Source organism: Trachypithecus francoisi, unplaced genomic scaffold (genome assembly GCF_009764315.1).
Source record: "Trachypithecus francoisi isolate TF-2019V2 unplaced genomic scaffold, Tfra_2.0 Lachesis_group12, whole genome shotgun sequence".
In the NCBI taxonomy this organism is placed as follows: domain Eukaryota; kingdom Metazoa; phylum Chordata; class Mammalia; order Primates; family Cercopithecidae; genus Trachypithecus; species Trachypithecus francoisi.
This window is the reverse complement of record NW_022681457.1, coordinates 70,800,820-70,817,689: the sequence shown is the minus strand read 5'-3', so window position 1 is coordinate 70,817,689 and position 16,870 is coordinate 70,800,820. Positions and strand designations below refer to the sequence as shown.

The window sequence follows — 16,870 nt, the reverse complement described above, 5'->3', positions numbered from 1 at the left end:
CCTGGATTGGGCTGTGTGGAGAGGGCCAGGGACCCTCCCTCCCACCTCCTTCCCATGCTGGGCTCCTCACTGGCTGGAGCCAGCCCGGAGCCAGAGGGGAGCGGCCCCAAATGCAGCCCCCATGGGTGACCCTGGACACAGGGCAGGCAGAGTGCACGTCTGGAGGGGCAGGTAGGACATGGGTGCAAGCAGCTCATCAGCAGGCTCCTGGGAGGAGGTGGAGAGCAGATCCCCAGGAAGCCCCGCAGGCCGGCATGGCACCACGGCGTCAGTGACATCGCGGATGAGGGGGACGACCAGGCACGCATCACGGCTCTGTCACCACGTGGCTAGGTGTTCACTCTGACCCTCAGTCTCCCTCTCTATAAAGGGGAGACCGAGGGTCTTCTATAAGAGACCCTTCTTTACAGAAGGGGTTTACTGGGCCTTTCATCTGGCTTTGCCTGCCTAAGTCAGCGTGTGGTACAGAGAGGCGGCCCTTTGGTGAGGGTGTGAATGCCGGCTGCCCCTCCTCACCTACAGAGGGGACAAGAAGACCTCTCCCTAGGCTGTTTCTGGGAGCACGGGGAGGGTGGTAAACGTGGCCGCCCTTGCATGGTTCCACTCCAGAGGGGATGAGGCAGGAACTTCCCTGGATCTTTGTAGCAGGTGATTAGTGTGACAGGGTGAGATGCTGGCCACCATCCAGGTCACCTGCCCAGGCCTGGAGCATGGGCCTGTTCCTCATGCTGGATGCTGGAGGGAGACAGACGGGGGATAGGGACAGACCCACGCGAGCCTCGGTCCTCCAGGGTGGGCACAAGGCTGCTGAGACAAAGGCTGCTCTTGGCACCCGGCCTATCTGCAGGGACCGGCCTTTGCTTCTGGCTTTTTGAGGCTATATGGGCTCCACCCCCAGCAGGCTTGCCCTGCCCTCCCAGGGTTTTCTCTGTTTGCAGAAGCCCAGACACTAGATTTGAAGCTCGTTCTCCCACCTGCAGAGGAGTCACTGTAGCAGGCAGGGGCCCAGGTCAGATGGAGCTGGGTCCCAACTGTGGTCTGACTGTGGGGCCCGGGATCTGAAGCCGGTTGCCGCACCCTCCCAGCCTCAGTTTGCCCACCTGTCCATGGGGACAGGCCTACCTCACTGCACAGTCCTGGGACTAACGCTGGTGTCTGTAAGGACCATAACGCATGGTGGGGGGGCCACGTGCCACTGGTTCCCATCCCCATGGTCAGAACCCAGGGCCTGAGCTGGTTTCCATGCAGCCTCCCTAGCCCTGAACACCCGGCTCTGTCACCCTCCTCTAAGGCTCTCCTGGTCCCAGCCTCTGGACTGAATCACAACGCAGAATCAGGCCCTCACATCTCCTTTCCAGTTTTTAATGTTTTTCTTGTAAAACCAAAAATATAAAACTGGCAGGGGAATGGAAAACAAGTTCTGCATATTTTATATACACGAGGTCTGTGATTTCAAAACCACTGTGGGGAGGAACGGGAAGACACAATCGAGGGAATGTTACAGGGCCACGGATCCTGGCAGGCACCTCTGTGTGCCCAGTGCGGGCTCGGATGGTGGCTCCCTGGCAGCGCTGGGTGGCGTGGCAGCACTGGCTTCCCTGGGTCTTGGCCTGGCTGTTCTGGCTGTGGCCTGGCACTCCCGCTGGGTGCACAGAGGGTGGGAGCGACAGCAGGTGGGCAAGGTGGCATCTGCAGTGCTGGACGGGCAGGCGCATGTGGGGGCTCCTTCAGGTGTCTGTGTAGATGGAGGGGATGTGGCCCAGGCAGTGGTCAAAGGCTCCATTGGGGAAGAAGCCACAGTCCTCGGGGCCGCTGGACACCACATGTTCAGATGGCTGCTGTGACAGCGCTGTGGGGCATGAGGCCTCAGCCAGCGCCTCATATCCTGTGAGTGGGTGGGAAAGGGTCAGCACTGGAGGCAGCAGGGGCTGTGCCTGCTCATGCTTCCCAGTTCCCAGGCCCCACCCCGTCTGCCCAGGGTGCCCGCTCACAGTGTCCCGTCGGTGGGGCCTGCTTGGAGCCGCCAACTGTTCCAAATGGGGGAGCTGGCGGCTGGGGTGGGGTGAGGGCTTGGGAGGCACCCTGGGCCTGGCATACCCAGGGGGCCCAGGGCAGCTGGGGAGACAGGCACGGGGCTGACTCCAGGAGGTCCATCACCAGGGCTGGGCTGTGGGGGCAGAATGTGGGGGAAGGAGAGGGGTAGGGTAGGAGCAGCTCAGCCCTTGCCCTCAGGGGCTGGTCCCCTCCTGGTAGAAGGACCGGCTCACCCCCACCCTTTCAGTTGCATCCCCGAACCAGACTCAAGAAACCCAAAGAAAGGTACCAGCATTTACTGGGCACTTAGTAAGTGCTCATTTCAGCTTGCTTTGCTTCGGCACCACAATGCTCCCATGCGGTGGATTTCACTATCCTTCCTATTCTATAGCTGAGAAGGCAGGCACAGAGAGGCCAGGATGCTTGCCTAAGGTCAGTGTGAGTAAGGAGGGGAGCTGGGATTGAACCCAGGTCCATCTGGCTCCAGAGACACCTGGCTCTTCCACTGGACATGCTGTCTCCAGGGTGGGGCCACCACTCAGAGGCTCTTGACTTGGGAGGGGCGGGAGGGGTCATCTTCTCCAGCCCCTGCCCTAAAGGCCTGCCAATGAGCTGCTGTCACGCGTTTGTGGGACCTAAGACAGGTGAGCCTCAGTCTATGCAGTGGGGTTGGGCTGAACTGTTCTGAGGCCTGCAGTCCCTGAAGCTTGTCAGTCTGAATTTAATGCTCTGTGCTCTGTGTGTGATTTCTGCTTGGCCAGGGAGGTGTGCGCAGAAGGCTGCTAAGCAGGCCTGCAGTGGACACTGGGGAGAGGGGAGGCTGAAAGAACCTCCCCTGGCCGGTGTAGGGGCGGGGCGTGGAAGCTGCCTCCCGCTCCATTCAGAGCTATTCATTCTAAGCCTTGCTGCTCAGCTGAGAAATCCCATGTGGGCTGGATCAGGGTGGGGAGGACAAGATGGGGAAAGCCCACAGTGCCGGGCACCTCAATTCGGGTATACACAGACATAGAGCACCCGTCTTCCATGTGGGCCCATTGTCACGCAGGGGAACATGCACATACATCTATCTCACATGGACACGGCATGTTTACCCACAGGCCTGTGGGCACGGTCCTCAAACACAGGTGCACACAAGCACGCGTCTGTGGCAATGGCCATGAGTCATGGGGTGGGTGACATGATGTGCACACAGACGGGGTGCACGGACATCTGCATAAACCTGGGGTAACACATGTGTGCGGACACAAGAGTGCAGCCCTGCCAGCTCCTGACACTCATGGAGTGCACGCTGCCCAGAGCCACCTGTGCCTGCAAGCACAGGCACACACAGACACCTGGCACGGGCGCAGGTGTGTGGACATGGACCCACAGGGTGGTATGTACCCAGCTGACGCCTCAGCGCTTGTCCCTATATGCCTGTCTCTCCACCCTCCGTGTCCCTCCACCCTCCGGCTCATGCTCACGCAATCAAAGCTGCCCCAGAAGCTGACCCGCCTCTGGGAGGGTCTCAGGTTCCCTATTGTTGGAGCCCCGGAAACCTGTTAGACCTGGCCCCGAGGCTGTTTAGAGGGTGGGTCTCAGCTCCAGGAACTCAGGGAGGGTCTAGCCCCTCCCTTCTGATGCCCCTGCTCTGACTAGGCCTGCCCCGCTGATCTGAGCCCGGTTCCACCTGGGCTGTGGGCACTCTCCCCCTCCCCGGGCTTCTCTAGCCAAGCCTGGGGCAGAGCTGGGGAGGCCCAGGGCCCTGCAGGGCAGCACCAGGTACCAATGCAGGGAAGGAACAGCACAACCTCTAAGCTCTGTCCCGGCCTAGTCTCCTCTGTTGCCAAAGGGTGACCAGGATTTGTTCATTTCCTGCTACATCCCCAGGGTCTGCAGCTATGCCTGGCACACAGTAGGTGCTCAATAAATAAAGAGAAGCAGTAATTAAACAATGAGCTCCCAGTCCGATTCTTCAGAGACCTGTCAGCATTCAGACACACATAAGGCTCGCAAAGCTGTGGAAGGAGCATGCACTTTCCAGTCAGGCAGGTACAGACAGTTCTGCGGGGTCCTGGGACCTCTCTGAGCCTCTACTTCCCCCTCTGTAAAGTGGGGATGGCCCCACCACAGAAACATCCAAAGACTGCAGGAGAGTGTGTATGCAGCACGCAGCACAGGGCTGAGCCTCGGCAGGTGCCCAGGACCGGGAGCCACGCAGGCAGGGCTCACCTGTGGCAGGCAAGGGCATGCTAAGGCTGTGGTAGCCATTGGGCCGCAGGGGGTTGAAACCATGGGTCTCCCCGACCAGTCCGTCCCCGCCGGCTGCTGGTTCGGCCATCCGGTAGCAGTCGCCATAGGGGAAGCAACTCTGGATGGAGTGGAAACTGCCCTGGTAACCTGCAGATGGGGGTGGCAGGGGCCGCGTTCACAAAGGAGAAGTGCCCAGGGCAGGGAGGGGAACATCCTTGCTGCACGCTGCACCTCCCGTGTTGTCCTGTCCAGGCATTGTGGGTGTGAGAGAGAGAGGAGGCCCAGAGCAGAGAAGGTGCGGGAGGCTGGGGCCCCATTCTCAGCTCTGCCCTGCAGGGAGGGGAGGGCAGGCGAGGGGTGGCTGAGATGGTCTCACGTCGCTGCTCCTGAGTCACCCATGGCTGATGCTTACTTCTTCCACTCTCAGGCACTCACTCCTGCTCACTGGCCTCTCCTCGGGGCAGTGGGCCTTTGCCACCTTGTCCGCAACACGCTCTTCCTCACTCTCAGAACCAGTTTTCTCCAGGCCATGCCCCCAGCTGGGCCTCTTATGTCCCGTCTCCCAGCTTCTCTCAGTTCTCTCAGCCCCCAGTGCCCAGTCGGTCATTCTCTGAGTACCTGCCTCCCCCACTAGGCCGCTGTCTCCTCGTTCCTCTGGGGTCTCTGAGTGGGAATCAGGGGTTATACGGAGCGGGCCCCTGGCCAGAGCTTACCTTGTGGGCTGGGCAGAGGCGGGGGTGGAGGGCTCTGGAAGGGTGGGTAGGACGGCTTGCTGGGGAGTGTGGAGAAGGGCTGGCCCCCAGGAGAATGGCTCTGAGAGGATGGGGGCAACGGCGGTGGCCCGAGCCCCTTCGGGGGGCTGACTATGGGTGAGAGGAGGCCGGGCCCCAACCTGGAGAGAACAGAGATGCCCGTCAGCAGGCAGGGGTGTGGAGGGTGGGGGCCAGAGGCAGGGCTGCTGTGGCTTACTCCCCTCCAGCAACGAGGAGCCCACTCACCAGCTGACCTGCTCCGACTTACAATAGTTAGAAGAGGAGCTTTTATTTTTGGTCATGTTCAAGCCAAACTTTTCAATCCTGTAAGCTTTGGAGTCTGGTATTTAGGAGAGTCAGCAAGGATCTGGGTAAGAGGCGCAAGCTTTCCAGCTTAGAGAACTGTGTTCGAACCCCTAATTGCTCTCATTGGCCAACTATTTTGGGCAAGTTGCTTAATATCTCTGAGCCTTGGTTTCCTGGAAGGGCTGCTGGCTCATCACCCGGCACGCTGTAGCGTTCATTACCTGCTGGGTGCCCGGCTCTCTGCCTCGTGCACGCCACTCTGGCCACCTGGACGAGGAGCCCTGGAGCAGCCCATGGCCCTCACAGTCAGCATTCACTGAGCTCCTGACTTGCTGCAGGCCCCAGGAGACAGGTGTTCTTGTGCCCTTTTTGCAGACCAGAAAACCAAGGCTCAGAGAGGTTTGCCCGTTACTCCCAGCCACACAACACTGAGCTCAAGGGTTACAGTGAGGGTAACATTAAAGCAATGTAGACAAAGTGTGATGTCCAATACATTCTTAGCCACTCATGAATCATCATCATCATTATGAAGAGGAAGGAAAGAAAAACTAGCAAGTCGGTCCCATGGCCAAGTTGGCATTTTTTTCCCTGCACAGTGTACTCTGAGGAACCTTCTCCTGTTTCCAACCCTGGCCATCTCTCCTCCACTTGCACACCGCCTGCAATGGGGGGCTCACCAGTTGCCTTCATACAGGGCCTGAGGGATGCAGGCTGTAGACTGTGCACTCTGGAAGCTCAAGTTCTGAAACAAGACCGCAGTGGCTGAGAGCAGCACAGGCGCCCTGAGCCCAGCCCAGCTCCGCGGCCCACTACCTGGACTGCAGGATGCTGCAGGCCAGGTTCCCTTCTCACACTACCTTCCTAAGCCCCTGGGCTCCGTTCACAGGGGCTAAAATGACTTTGGGATCAACAGCCTAGGGGCTCTGGGGACAAGGCTGAAGGCTCACAGCTTGTAAAGCATTTATGTGCATGGCAGAAAGAGGGAGACAGTGAGAGCTCAGAGTCCCCATTTTCTTGTCTGGATTTGTGGCTTGCTGGACCATCCACATTAAAATACACAGCAAATCCAATGTCACAGCTCCAGGTGACCTCGTGACCCTTGCCCACCCTCTGAGACACCAAGTGTTAACAGATCAGTGCCTCTCTGAAGGAAGCAGGGCTATCTGGAAATGGGGAAAGTGGATTTGGAGAGAGGCTGGTGTCTCCGCATCTGTGCCATGCCAAGTTCCTCTCTGCCCCCTCCAACGTTGGCAGCCCCTTGACTGCCCCTCCAGTCTGCTGTCGTCATCCACATGTGTGGGGCCCCTGTGACTGGGAGCTCTCTGAGGACAGGGGAAGCAAGGCCTCGGTGCTGGGTCCCTGGCCCAGCCACTAACACACTGTTGGATCCCTGTCACTGTTTTAAGTTCATGAGCCAAATCCTCATCATACCTCCAGGAATAAATGATCATTATCGTCATTATCTTTAGGCCTGTCTTATGGGGTGATCCAGTGGGACAGCGTCTTCCTCTATGCACTAGAAACTGTGGACAGCTGTGCACAAGCTGTGTGTTCTTATGACCAGTTCTCCTGGCTGAAGCTGGGCCAGGGCCTGGCCCGGGAGTAGTTCCTCCTTCCTGCAGGCTTGCTGTGTGGTGGCTGCCTTATCCCCACCCCATCTGGGCACCCACAACTCAGCCCTCCCCTGGTTTCCTAGAACCCCCGTAGGGAGTGCCAGGTCTTAGTCCTTCTCGGTCACCCGGTGCCCAGTGCTGGGCTTGGCACACAGCGAACAACTGATGACACTAATAAATGAGTTTCTGAATCTCTCAGCTACAAACTTCAGAGATTAACAGCATTGCAGGATTAAGATGAACCAGATATGAAGGGGAAAAAACATGCATTTTCGAAAGTTTGTTTTTCCTGTCTCACTCCGCCATAAATTCACATTTGCCACCTTCACAGCCAGTGAAATTAAACAGAACACAACTCTCTCCACAGCAGACATGACGCCTGAGGCTATGCTGCTCTACCTGAACTCTTTAAAAGGCAAAAAAGATCTTTTGGAGCTCCTCCTCTGAGTCATGCAAATGATTCCTAAATCAAATATTTTTGCTTCAACTGGAACCTATAAAAATTAATATAAAACCTCACTGGCCTGGCAGACCGAGGGCTTCATACCTCGCACAAGGCTGGGAAAAAAAATACCCTATTCGGCGTCTTCTCTGAGCCAGGGTAAATAAATTTGGTCATGAAGTCAGGCCCTCTTAGCATATTTTCGAGTGAATCAGATAATTCTGTCAAGCTATTTAAACGTCCCAGCAAACCACTGGGGAGCCACAAGTGGCCGTTCCTTGTTGACTTTGGCAGGAAGTGGAGGCTGAAGGCCCTTTCCCCACTCTCTTCTCAGGGGATGAAAAAAGAAACCCATTCACGCTGGGCCTGGGCCTGGTGTCAGGCACGAGGATGCTTCTCTCCTGCAGCTGGACCCGAGGCTCCTACCCGCAGGCAGGGGTGGGCAGGCGGGGGTCCCGTCTTGTCATCACTCTGCTTCTCGCTGCAGAATTCTTGATGGGCACTTACGCAGGCGGCAGGCAGGTGATGAATGAGGCGGAGCAGAGTGCACGGGCCCGAGCAGCAAGCGGCCTTGGTGGTTTATTTTCCTTTGGTTGGAGATGTTTTTCAGCTGGTTGGTGGGTGAGCAGGTGGCCTGAGCGGGTATGGGTGGGGGCGGGGACCATCGTAGTGGAGCCTGTGCCAGGTGAGGTACACAGTGTCAGGCGTGTGCACGGCCCTCACCACCTTCCTCAGGGAGTACCTTCTAATGCCTTTCACAGAAGCCGCAGCGGAGGCTCGAGGAGGGCCCGGTTTTCTGGGTCCCCCTTGCAGCCCCTGCAGGCTGCCTCTTCATGGCTCTCTGCTCACACTCACAGCCGCAATCTTCCCCTGCCTGTCAGCAGCCCCTCTGTACCCTCCGCTCATCCCTGAGGCCCCTCCTCTCCCTTCCCAGCTCGGGTTTCCCACTCCCGCTGCCTCTGTGCCACCATTGCCTTCCACTGCCTTCCGGCCTCCCCCTCCCCAGCCTGAACCAGGCCCTGGCTCGGGATCCCATCCGTCCAGCACCCCACAGTCCACCCCACCCCTGCAATGCTGCCCTGCGTCCTCATCCCCAAACCTGAGCACATCACCGCTCAACACTTTTCAGGTTGAGTCTCATCCCAGGCCTTGGGATCTGGACCTGGTGACATCTCTCCCAAGTTCGTCACCCCACATGATGATTCATGTTTCCCAGAACACCCCAAGTTCTCACCATGCCTACCTTCATTCTTGCTGTTTCTTCCTCCCAGCCTCTCCACTCATCCAACTCCAGCCTCACCTTGGAGGTCTGGCTTAGCCTCACCTCCTCCAGGAAGGCTTCCCTAATATCCTCCCAGCAGCCACACCCCACTGGGCTCTCCTCTGGGCTCCACAGCCCTTCTGCTTCCTTGCCGCACACCACTGGCCCCCTGTGTGGTCGGTCTTCCTCTCATAGTGAGCATCTCCAGGGCCAGAGTCATCCGCAGCCCCAGCACTGGGCCCAGGGCCTACCCACAGGGGCTCCATAATTGAACACCGAATAAATGCGTGAATGAATGGCAGAAGGAGCCCAGTAATAATAGGAGCAGTGGGCCACAAATGTGGCGATGAAGCCAGGCTGGCCCCAGGCGCAGGCAGGCCAAGGCCAAGGCTGCAGCCAGGAGGAGGAAGGGCAGGGAAGGAGGAAGGTGCTGGAGCCAGTCACCTGCGGGGACAAGGTGATCAGCAAAAAACAGCAGGGAGGGCAGGAGGGCGGGGCTGTGAGGCGTCCCCTCTGCTCATTTGCAAGAAAAACAGATTTTGGCAGATCATGGTCCAGCAATTAACACATTCACCATTTCCAGTCAATTAAGTGGCCACAATGAGAACCACATTGGGCACAGGAAGAGGCTGCCTGTCTCTGCAGTCATCCAGAAGTAAAGGCTCCCAGACAGCCCCCGCAGGCCGGGCCGTGTCACAGCTGCAGTGGCTGGAGATGGGTGTGGGACCCAGACCAGCATCTGTGGAGTGCACGCCGTGGGCAGTCTGCTCCCAAATGCACAGATGAGCCAAGGAGACGCCAGAGTGAGGCCCTGAGGAGGCCTGGGTTCCATTCTGGGTGTGGCAGCCCAGAATGCAGGGGTCGCTGGGAGGGGCCATAGCGCTTTCCCAGGGTCCTCCAGTGGGGAGGAGGGACTGCATGGAATGAAGCATTCAGAAGCCAGTACTGTCTACTCAGGGTTACCGCAGGCACCAATGGAATCATGCACAGAAAGTGTGTGGAATGCAGTCCACAGTCAGTGTTCCCTGAAGGTTGGCTATTTTCATTATCAGTAACAAGCAGATAGATAGTGCGGGACACTTGCCCTCCCTGCCTCCCCCACAGAGCCCCCCTTGCTGCCCCAAGAGGACTGGCCTGGTGTACATACCCATCCCGGGTGCCCTCAGCCATGGGCAGAGGGGACAGATGGTGGTGGGAACTGGTGGTGGCATCCAGTGGGTGGTGCCTAGAAGGTACATCGTGTGCTGGGGGCAGGAGGCCTGATGCAAGTCCATTATGGGGGGTGATGGAGCCAGGATACACACCTGCAGGGAATAAAACAAGGCTCACTGGCCTCTGGCCACTCCCTAGAGATGGCGGTGATGGCCCAGGAGCTGCGTGCGCCTGATGATAGAGAAAGAAAGACAAGAGGGAAAATGAGCAACGTTGTATCACTGGAAGTTTAGGGGCCCCAGTAAGGGAGGGACTGGCCCCACTCCACTCAGTTCAGCCCTGCAGACCCTGGCTAAAGGGCTGTGTCCAGGGCTGGGGTTCACCCTGATAGCAGAGGTGGACTGGCAAGGGGCTGTCAGAGGCATGGGGTGCTCAGGGTGTGCGTGTGTGTGTGTGTGTGTGTGTTTTGAGATGAGAGCATGTGTAGGGCAGGCTGCCTCAAATCTCTGTGGTGCTGTTCTGGAAAAGAAGGGGCTTGTTCCATGTGGTCCCAGAAGCAGAGACCCAGGAATGGAGAGAAGTTTGAGAGCAGACAGCAGCCCAGGGCACCGCAGGGCCTTCTAATGGGCAGTGCTGCTGCAGGGCAATGGGCTGCCCTTGCACAGAATAACTACCTCCCCCAGAGATATGCAAGCAGAGCCGGGGTGTCCACTGTGAAGGCTTCCAAAGAGAGATGACTGCACTAGCTGGTGGCACCTGGCTTGGGAGACCTCTGAGAAGGGCTGCCATGGATGGTTGTATGGGCTGTGTACTGAACAAGGGTCCCAACTGAGGAGAGGAGTCAGCCACATTCTAGTCTCAGATTCTAAACCTTCAGAAGACACCTGCAGGGTATTGCCACTTTTTATCACATTTTACCCCCTAGAGTCCTACCCTTGTTAAGATAGGGAGGCTAATAAATCAATGGGGGACACGAGGTCACAGTCAGATGTCGCTCCAGGGGCCCAACTGAGGGTTTGGAGTTGGTGAACCCAGCACTCCCCAAATGCCTTCACCAAGAAACCCTAATTGGAGTAGGAAATAAACTACTTTGGGACTGGAGCCTAGGAAAGACACAGCAAGAGTTTTAAGTTTTTGATGTTCCCTATTTTATCTAAAAAAAAAAAAAAAAAAAAAAAGATGAATGAAAGGCCTGCATTCCAGGCCACCACACCCAGAATGGAGTCCAGGCCTTCTTGAGCCTTGCTGTGGCTTCTCCAGGGCTCATCTCTCTAGGGAATGGCCAGTTTTGCCTCCCTTCTTCAATCTGGCCATGTTTATTTTAACAGCAATTGACATCATTTTCTTCGCAGTCCATGCATCCAGCAGATGCCCTGGGAGGACTCTGTGTGACCTGGGGGCTGGCCCGGGGCTGTCCTCATGGACTCTGTGTGACCTGGGGGCTAGCCCGGGGCTGCACTGATGTGGTGTTGGCCAGTGTGCACCAGGGCAGCTGTTAACATGCTGAATAGCACTCTGGTTACCATGGATCCAGACAAGTGCTCTTATTACACCATAAGGACCAATCTGATACACCAGTCTCCTTTCATGGATGGGGTAAGGGAAACTTTTACCCTCTCAGTTGGTTGGGGTTCCAAGGCTAGCTCATACCAGGCTCGCCCCTTTGGCCCAGGCCTGCAATTCAGGAGGCTGCTGCAGGGAATGGAGCAGGGCTGTGGCAGGGACAGCAAGCTCAGTGCCTCGGGCAGTATGGCAGGGAGCAAAATAAATGAAACTGCACGGATTAATGAGGGGAGCAGCGGGGCCTGTGGCAAAGGGGAGAGCACACGTCCCAGAAAGACCTTCACATGGAAACCGTTAAAAACAAACAAACAAACACAAACAAAACAAGCCTGTAATCCCAGCGCTTTGGGAGGCCGAGGTGGGAGGATCACTTAAGGCCAGGAATTCGAGACCAGCCTGGCCAACATGGCGAAACCCTGTCTCTACTAAAAATACAAAAAATAGCCGGGCGTGGTGGCGTGTGCTGTAGTCCCAGCTACCTGGGAGGCTGAGGCAGGAGAATGGCTTAAACCCGAAAGGTAGAGGTTGCGGTGAGTCGAGATGGTGCCACTGCACTCCAGCCTGGGCAACTCCGTCTCAAAACAAAACAACAAAACAACAACAAGAAGCAAAAAGTGCCCCTGTGCCTATGAGGCCAAACAGTTTGCAACTCCCTGCCTGCAGTTAGAGCTGCAAGCACCCTACACATTACGTTACATCGTGTGAGATTCTACGATCAAAATAATTACCATTAATTAAAAACATACTATGTGCCAAACTGTCCACATTATCTAGTTTAACCAGCTTGACAAACGTCAGTGGGGAAGATAATATATTCCATTTTAAGATGAGGAAACTAAATATTAACAAGTTGAACGACTGGTCCAAAGTCACAGAGTAGGCGGCTCGTCAGGCCCATCTTCCAAGCAGTGGGGAGAGAAAGCCCACTTGAGGCCCTGGCTAGGAGTGGCTCCAGCTCAAGTGACGGGCTGGATACCCGGCTGAGGCCTCGGCTCTGGGACAGGCCTCGGCTCTGGGTCTCACAGGCTGGCTGCTGTGAGACCCAGGGGCTCTGGGCTGCCGTCCTTACCGCTCCCTGCCTCTGGGACTCTGCTCCCAGGCCTAGCACCACCTGTCTGTCCAGCCACTGCCTCCCTCCCCAGCTGGGGGAAGGCGCCTCAAGCGGTGTCTGTGGAGGGAGCCTGGCAAGGAGCTGCCCGCGGTTTGAGCCACTCACCACTCTCCTTAGCACCTCTTCGCCTGCCATCTTGAACCAATTTGGGGGCCTGACAGCTGGGAAGGCTTAGAATCCTGATCAATCCTGCACCTTCTCCCTCAGCCATGCTGACCTCGTGCTTCTCAAGTCCTCACTGCCCATCACATTACCGTGGATCTGCTCAGGATGGGCCTGGCAGATAAGCTCCCAGGGGTTGGGCGGGGGCTCTCCCGTGCAGGACAGAGCTGGTGCCTACTGGAGGGAGCGTCCTGCAATTGGACAATGGAAATTTGGTGTCTCCCTCTGCAGCCCATCCCTCACCCTCTCCCCTCTGTTCTGGACTCTGCTAATCCTCCCTTAGTCCCCTGCCCTTGTCCCTGCCCCGGGGCCAGGTCCCTGCCTGTCCAGTCTCCACACCAAGGACGGACACAGGGTGGGGGACCGAGTGTGTGAACTAGAGATGCTGACCATGTCAGTGAACAGCAGATGGGAATGAAGGAACCACAGGATTGCGAGGGGCAGCAGAAGTGGGGATGCCACGGGGCCTGATGGGCTCTCCCCAAAACGCACCACTTCAGGCTGTAAAGCCGTGTCATCAATCATCAGCCATGAGCGCTTAACCTCTGGCCCTAACATCTGTTCCCTTCTCAGCCATCTGCCCTGCGGCCTGCAGAAGAACCCAGCAGGCCAGATCCTGGGGGATCCAGGACTCTGGGCTTCACCTGGCTGGTCCGGCCCTCCCCGCTGCATTGGAAGCAGCTCGAGGATAGGCGCTCAGTATAGAAGAGGAGCAGCACTAGCAGCAGGGAGGTGCGGGCTCTGGTTAAGGGGACAGCCTGCACAGATGGTCTGGGTTCCAATCCTGCCTCTGCCACCTGCTGGCTGTGGCTTGCATGTGCCTTCTGAGGCAGATGTGAGGACGATGACAGTGATGTCCACGCACAGTCCCTGGAGCAGCGCCTGGCACAGTCCATATGTGCTGGCTGTGCATGATTGTAAGGTGGATGAGTATACAGTCATTCTTCTTGCTCACCATGAACTACAATAACATTAAGATGCTCAGTCACATAGGGTTTATATAAGTGACCGTATCCATGATCACATTTGTTCTCATAGCAAATGAGATCCCTCAGTGCCTGGGAGCGAAACTGAGGCTCAAAGCAGGAAGACACCACTTATTGTTACAGAGCAAGGGCAGCAGCTTCAGCAGGAGTGGCTCCTCCAACCTGTGATGACGGGGCCTCAGTTGACCCTGTTTCTCCTCCGTAGCGTGGGTTCACATCCTACTGCACAGTGTAGCTGGGGATTGAATGTGAGGATATTTGTGAAGTCAGAGGCCCAAGCAGATGCTCGAGAGATGGCAACTGCTGGCCCTGTCCCTTCTCGCTGGGACAAGCCTGAGGCTGGCATCTGGGAGAACAAGCTTGCAGCCTGGACTGGCTGCTGACTTCTCTGGATGACTTTAGGTGACTCTTTCTCTGGCCCAGGCCTGAGTCTTCCCAAGGTGAAACTGATAGGGTAGGCACAAGACCTTTGCACTGGGGGCAGCACTGCTCCTCTGCAGCAGCTTTCTTTCCGGCTGAATCAGGAAGCAGCTTCCGAGGCCTTCTCAACACGGAGCTCCAAGTGGTCACTATCATGACCGTTTATTAGGAGCTGGCACTTGAGATACCTTCGTCCCTGGGTTGGATCAGCCCCCCGGTCCCTTCCAGCCTTGCCGTTTTAGCAATTCTGACCCTGTGAGAAGCAGCCACGCAGAGGGGTCCTCTAGCTAGACGTGAGGAGGGAATAGACCCTCCCCCAGGCACCCATCCGCCTGTGTCCTCACCCTCGTGGACCTGCCTGAGCACAGACCCCTGGAAAGGGGGACCCATGAGAAAGGCTAAAAGGCTTTTCTTCCTGAGGCTGTTTGGCAAATGCTTTGATATGTTTTAAAAACTGTTGCTACTTCAACATTGAGGGGAAAAGAATAAAAAATTAGAAAATAAAAAATGTTTAAAATGGTTGGAGTAATTCAAGAAATCCCAGAGGGTGGGCAGAGCTTTCTGCTCTGATATTGTGGTTTCTTTAGGGGAGTCGGGGGTAGAGCGCAAGTACTGTCAGATGGAATCCAAAGGCCACGCTGCCCTTATCTGGGCTGGATGCCCAAGCCTCAAAGCCAGGAATTCCTGCTGTGGCCTGAGACCTGCCCCATGGCCCACAGCTGCTAGGAGGGAGAGACAGGCCACCTCAGCTGGACCAAAGGCCCTTAGCGTCTGGTTGGAGGGGCCTGCAGAGTCCCAGGGGCTCCGGGGGCCCCATCTCTGGGCCACAGAGTTTAGCGATGAGCTGGAAGTGATTTGGGCTAAGTTCCTATCCTCTCAGAGCCTCAGTTTTCTCCTCTGGAGCAGGAGTCAAGGCCAGGGGCAGAACAGGCTCTTCTTGAAGATGGTTCCTCCCTGCGGATGATCCTGGCAGCACGGACCATCAGCAAGGGCACCAGAGCCTCTCTTGAGGATGCTCAGGGCAGCGCTGTGGGTTCCCCCAGCCTAGCTCTGCACATGTCCCCATCCTGGGTGCTGGTGACCCCAGAATGAGGCAGACCATGGGCCTCCCTTGAGGAACTCACAGTCTGGTGGGGGAGACAGATGGGCAGATAGGAAGCAGAGTGACAGTTCAGAGTGCTCAGCACTGGGGCAGAGCGAAGCCCACAGGAAGACTTCCTGGAGGAGGGGGCAAGGAGGTGGGTCCTGAAGGAAGGGCAGGAGCTACCTTCATGAAGGTGGGAGAAGAGGACTGGCTGGGTGTGGACAGTGCCCGGGGGTGGTGGGAGCAGGAGCAGAGAGTGTTCAGGGAACTGCATCCAACATGCCAAGGAGGAGGCAAGAGGCTGCCAGGAGGACCCAGGCCCCACACCCTTTGAAGGCCAGGCTGAGAGGGGTGAGGGCTTCATGCTCTGAGCAATGGGGAACCACAGAAGAATGTGAAGGAACGTCCGCCTAGTTAGAGGAGCCGCAGGGAGAAGATGGATTGGAAATAGGGAGCCAGAGGCAGAGGCAGCCGAGTCCAGATGAGTGAGTGCCTACAACAAGTCAAGCCCATGTGGGCGGCCCACTGAGCATCACTTGTCCTTGACTGTGGGCAGAGAAAGGCCCCTTCTGGGCTATGCCCCTGGCCCTGCCTCCCCGCACACATACCTGGGAGCAGCTCCTGGCCCAGGCCACAGCCACCCTTGCCGTCGCTGGCAGCCAGCTGTGTGGACGTGTGGAGCTGTTGCAGGGCCAGACACTCGGTCAGGACGTCGGCTTCCACGTCAGGGCCTGCGTGCAGCTGGGGAGCAAGCAGAGGGAAAGGAGGTGTTAGTGTTAGACCCCTGCCCACCAGCAACCCTCCCGTTAGGGGACAGGGCAAAAAGGACTGCAGCCCCAGGGCAAGACCCTTCCCTTCACTGTGCCTCAGTTTCCCATCGGTGAAATGGGCTGACTGTGTACATCGTGAAGATGGTGTTAGTCCAGGTCCTTTGAGAAGCAGATGCCAAGATGGGATTCAACATGCAAGGATTTAAATGGGAGATGTGCCATCTGTGAACTGGATGGGCTGGGAGAGCCCAGGGACTGAGAGAGGGAGGGAGGGAGAAGGGGTCAGGTGGGAGCCTCCAGGACAGGGACTCAGGGAGTCCTCAGCAGCCAAGGTCTGCTGGATGTCAGGGAGTCCAGCTCCTCTTAGGAAGGCTCTGCCTCAGTGTCCCTGCTAGGCCTGCCACACTGTCATTGCTGGGAGTAGCCTATGGCAGGTGGGGCCTCAACACACACACAGAATGGTGGCAAAGTGCAGCAGTGGGGCTTCCCATGGGTAGCTGAGGTCTACAGGCGCGTTCTGTGCAGCCGCGCTGGTGAACGGATGCGGTAGGAGTAAAGCGCAATAGATGTGCAGCCAGCCTCCCCCAACCCCGCCCCAGCTCTTTCTTCCTTCCTTCTTGGTACAAGGTTCAGTGGAAATAGTTCAGGGCTAGGGATGAAAAGCTGGGCTCATATCCCATCCCACCTCTTCTTACTCCCTGTGTAATGCTGGACAAATAACACAACCTCTTTGGGTCTTGCCTACCCAGTCTGTCATCAGCAGCAACAGTCACGCCTCACCCCAGGCCACAAGGAGGAATGAGACGATGGCTGGGGGCGTGCTTTGGAAGTGCTGTGGTAGGGCTGGCTGAGCTCCAGCTGGCCGAGCCCCATCTGGTCACCCTGTCGTGGGCATGATGGATCCATATATGGACTTGAGGTCCCTTGGCTAAGGGCAAGCCTGGGCTGGTGTGCACCCAGTAACCCAAGCAAATCTTTGGCC

General features: G+C 57.1%; 1 protein-coding gene across 1 annotated transcript in view; it reads right to left on the bottom strand.

Annotated features, from left to right (window-relative positions):
- Positions 1-1,346: 1,346 nt before the first annotated feature.
- The window catches only part of GLIS1 (GLIS family zinc finger 1), a 242,179-nt gene continuing 226,655 nt past the window's right edge, over positions 1,347-16,870 (bottom strand). The window contains exons 7-11 of the mRNA XM_033226310.1: positions 15,727-15,859; positions 9,788-9,944; positions 4,980-5,158; positions 4,246-4,413; positions 1,347-1,885 (exon numbers count right to left, since the gene is read on the bottom strand). Of these exons, the coding sequence (XP_033082201.1) occupies positions 1,728-1,885; positions 4,246-4,413; positions 4,980-5,158; positions 9,788-9,944; positions 15,727-15,859 (795 nt within the window). The 3' untranslated portion in view covers positions 1,347-1,727. The remainder of the gene's footprint in view (positions 1,886-4,245; positions 4,414-4,979; positions 5,159-9,787; positions 9,945-15,726; positions 15,860-16,870) is intronic.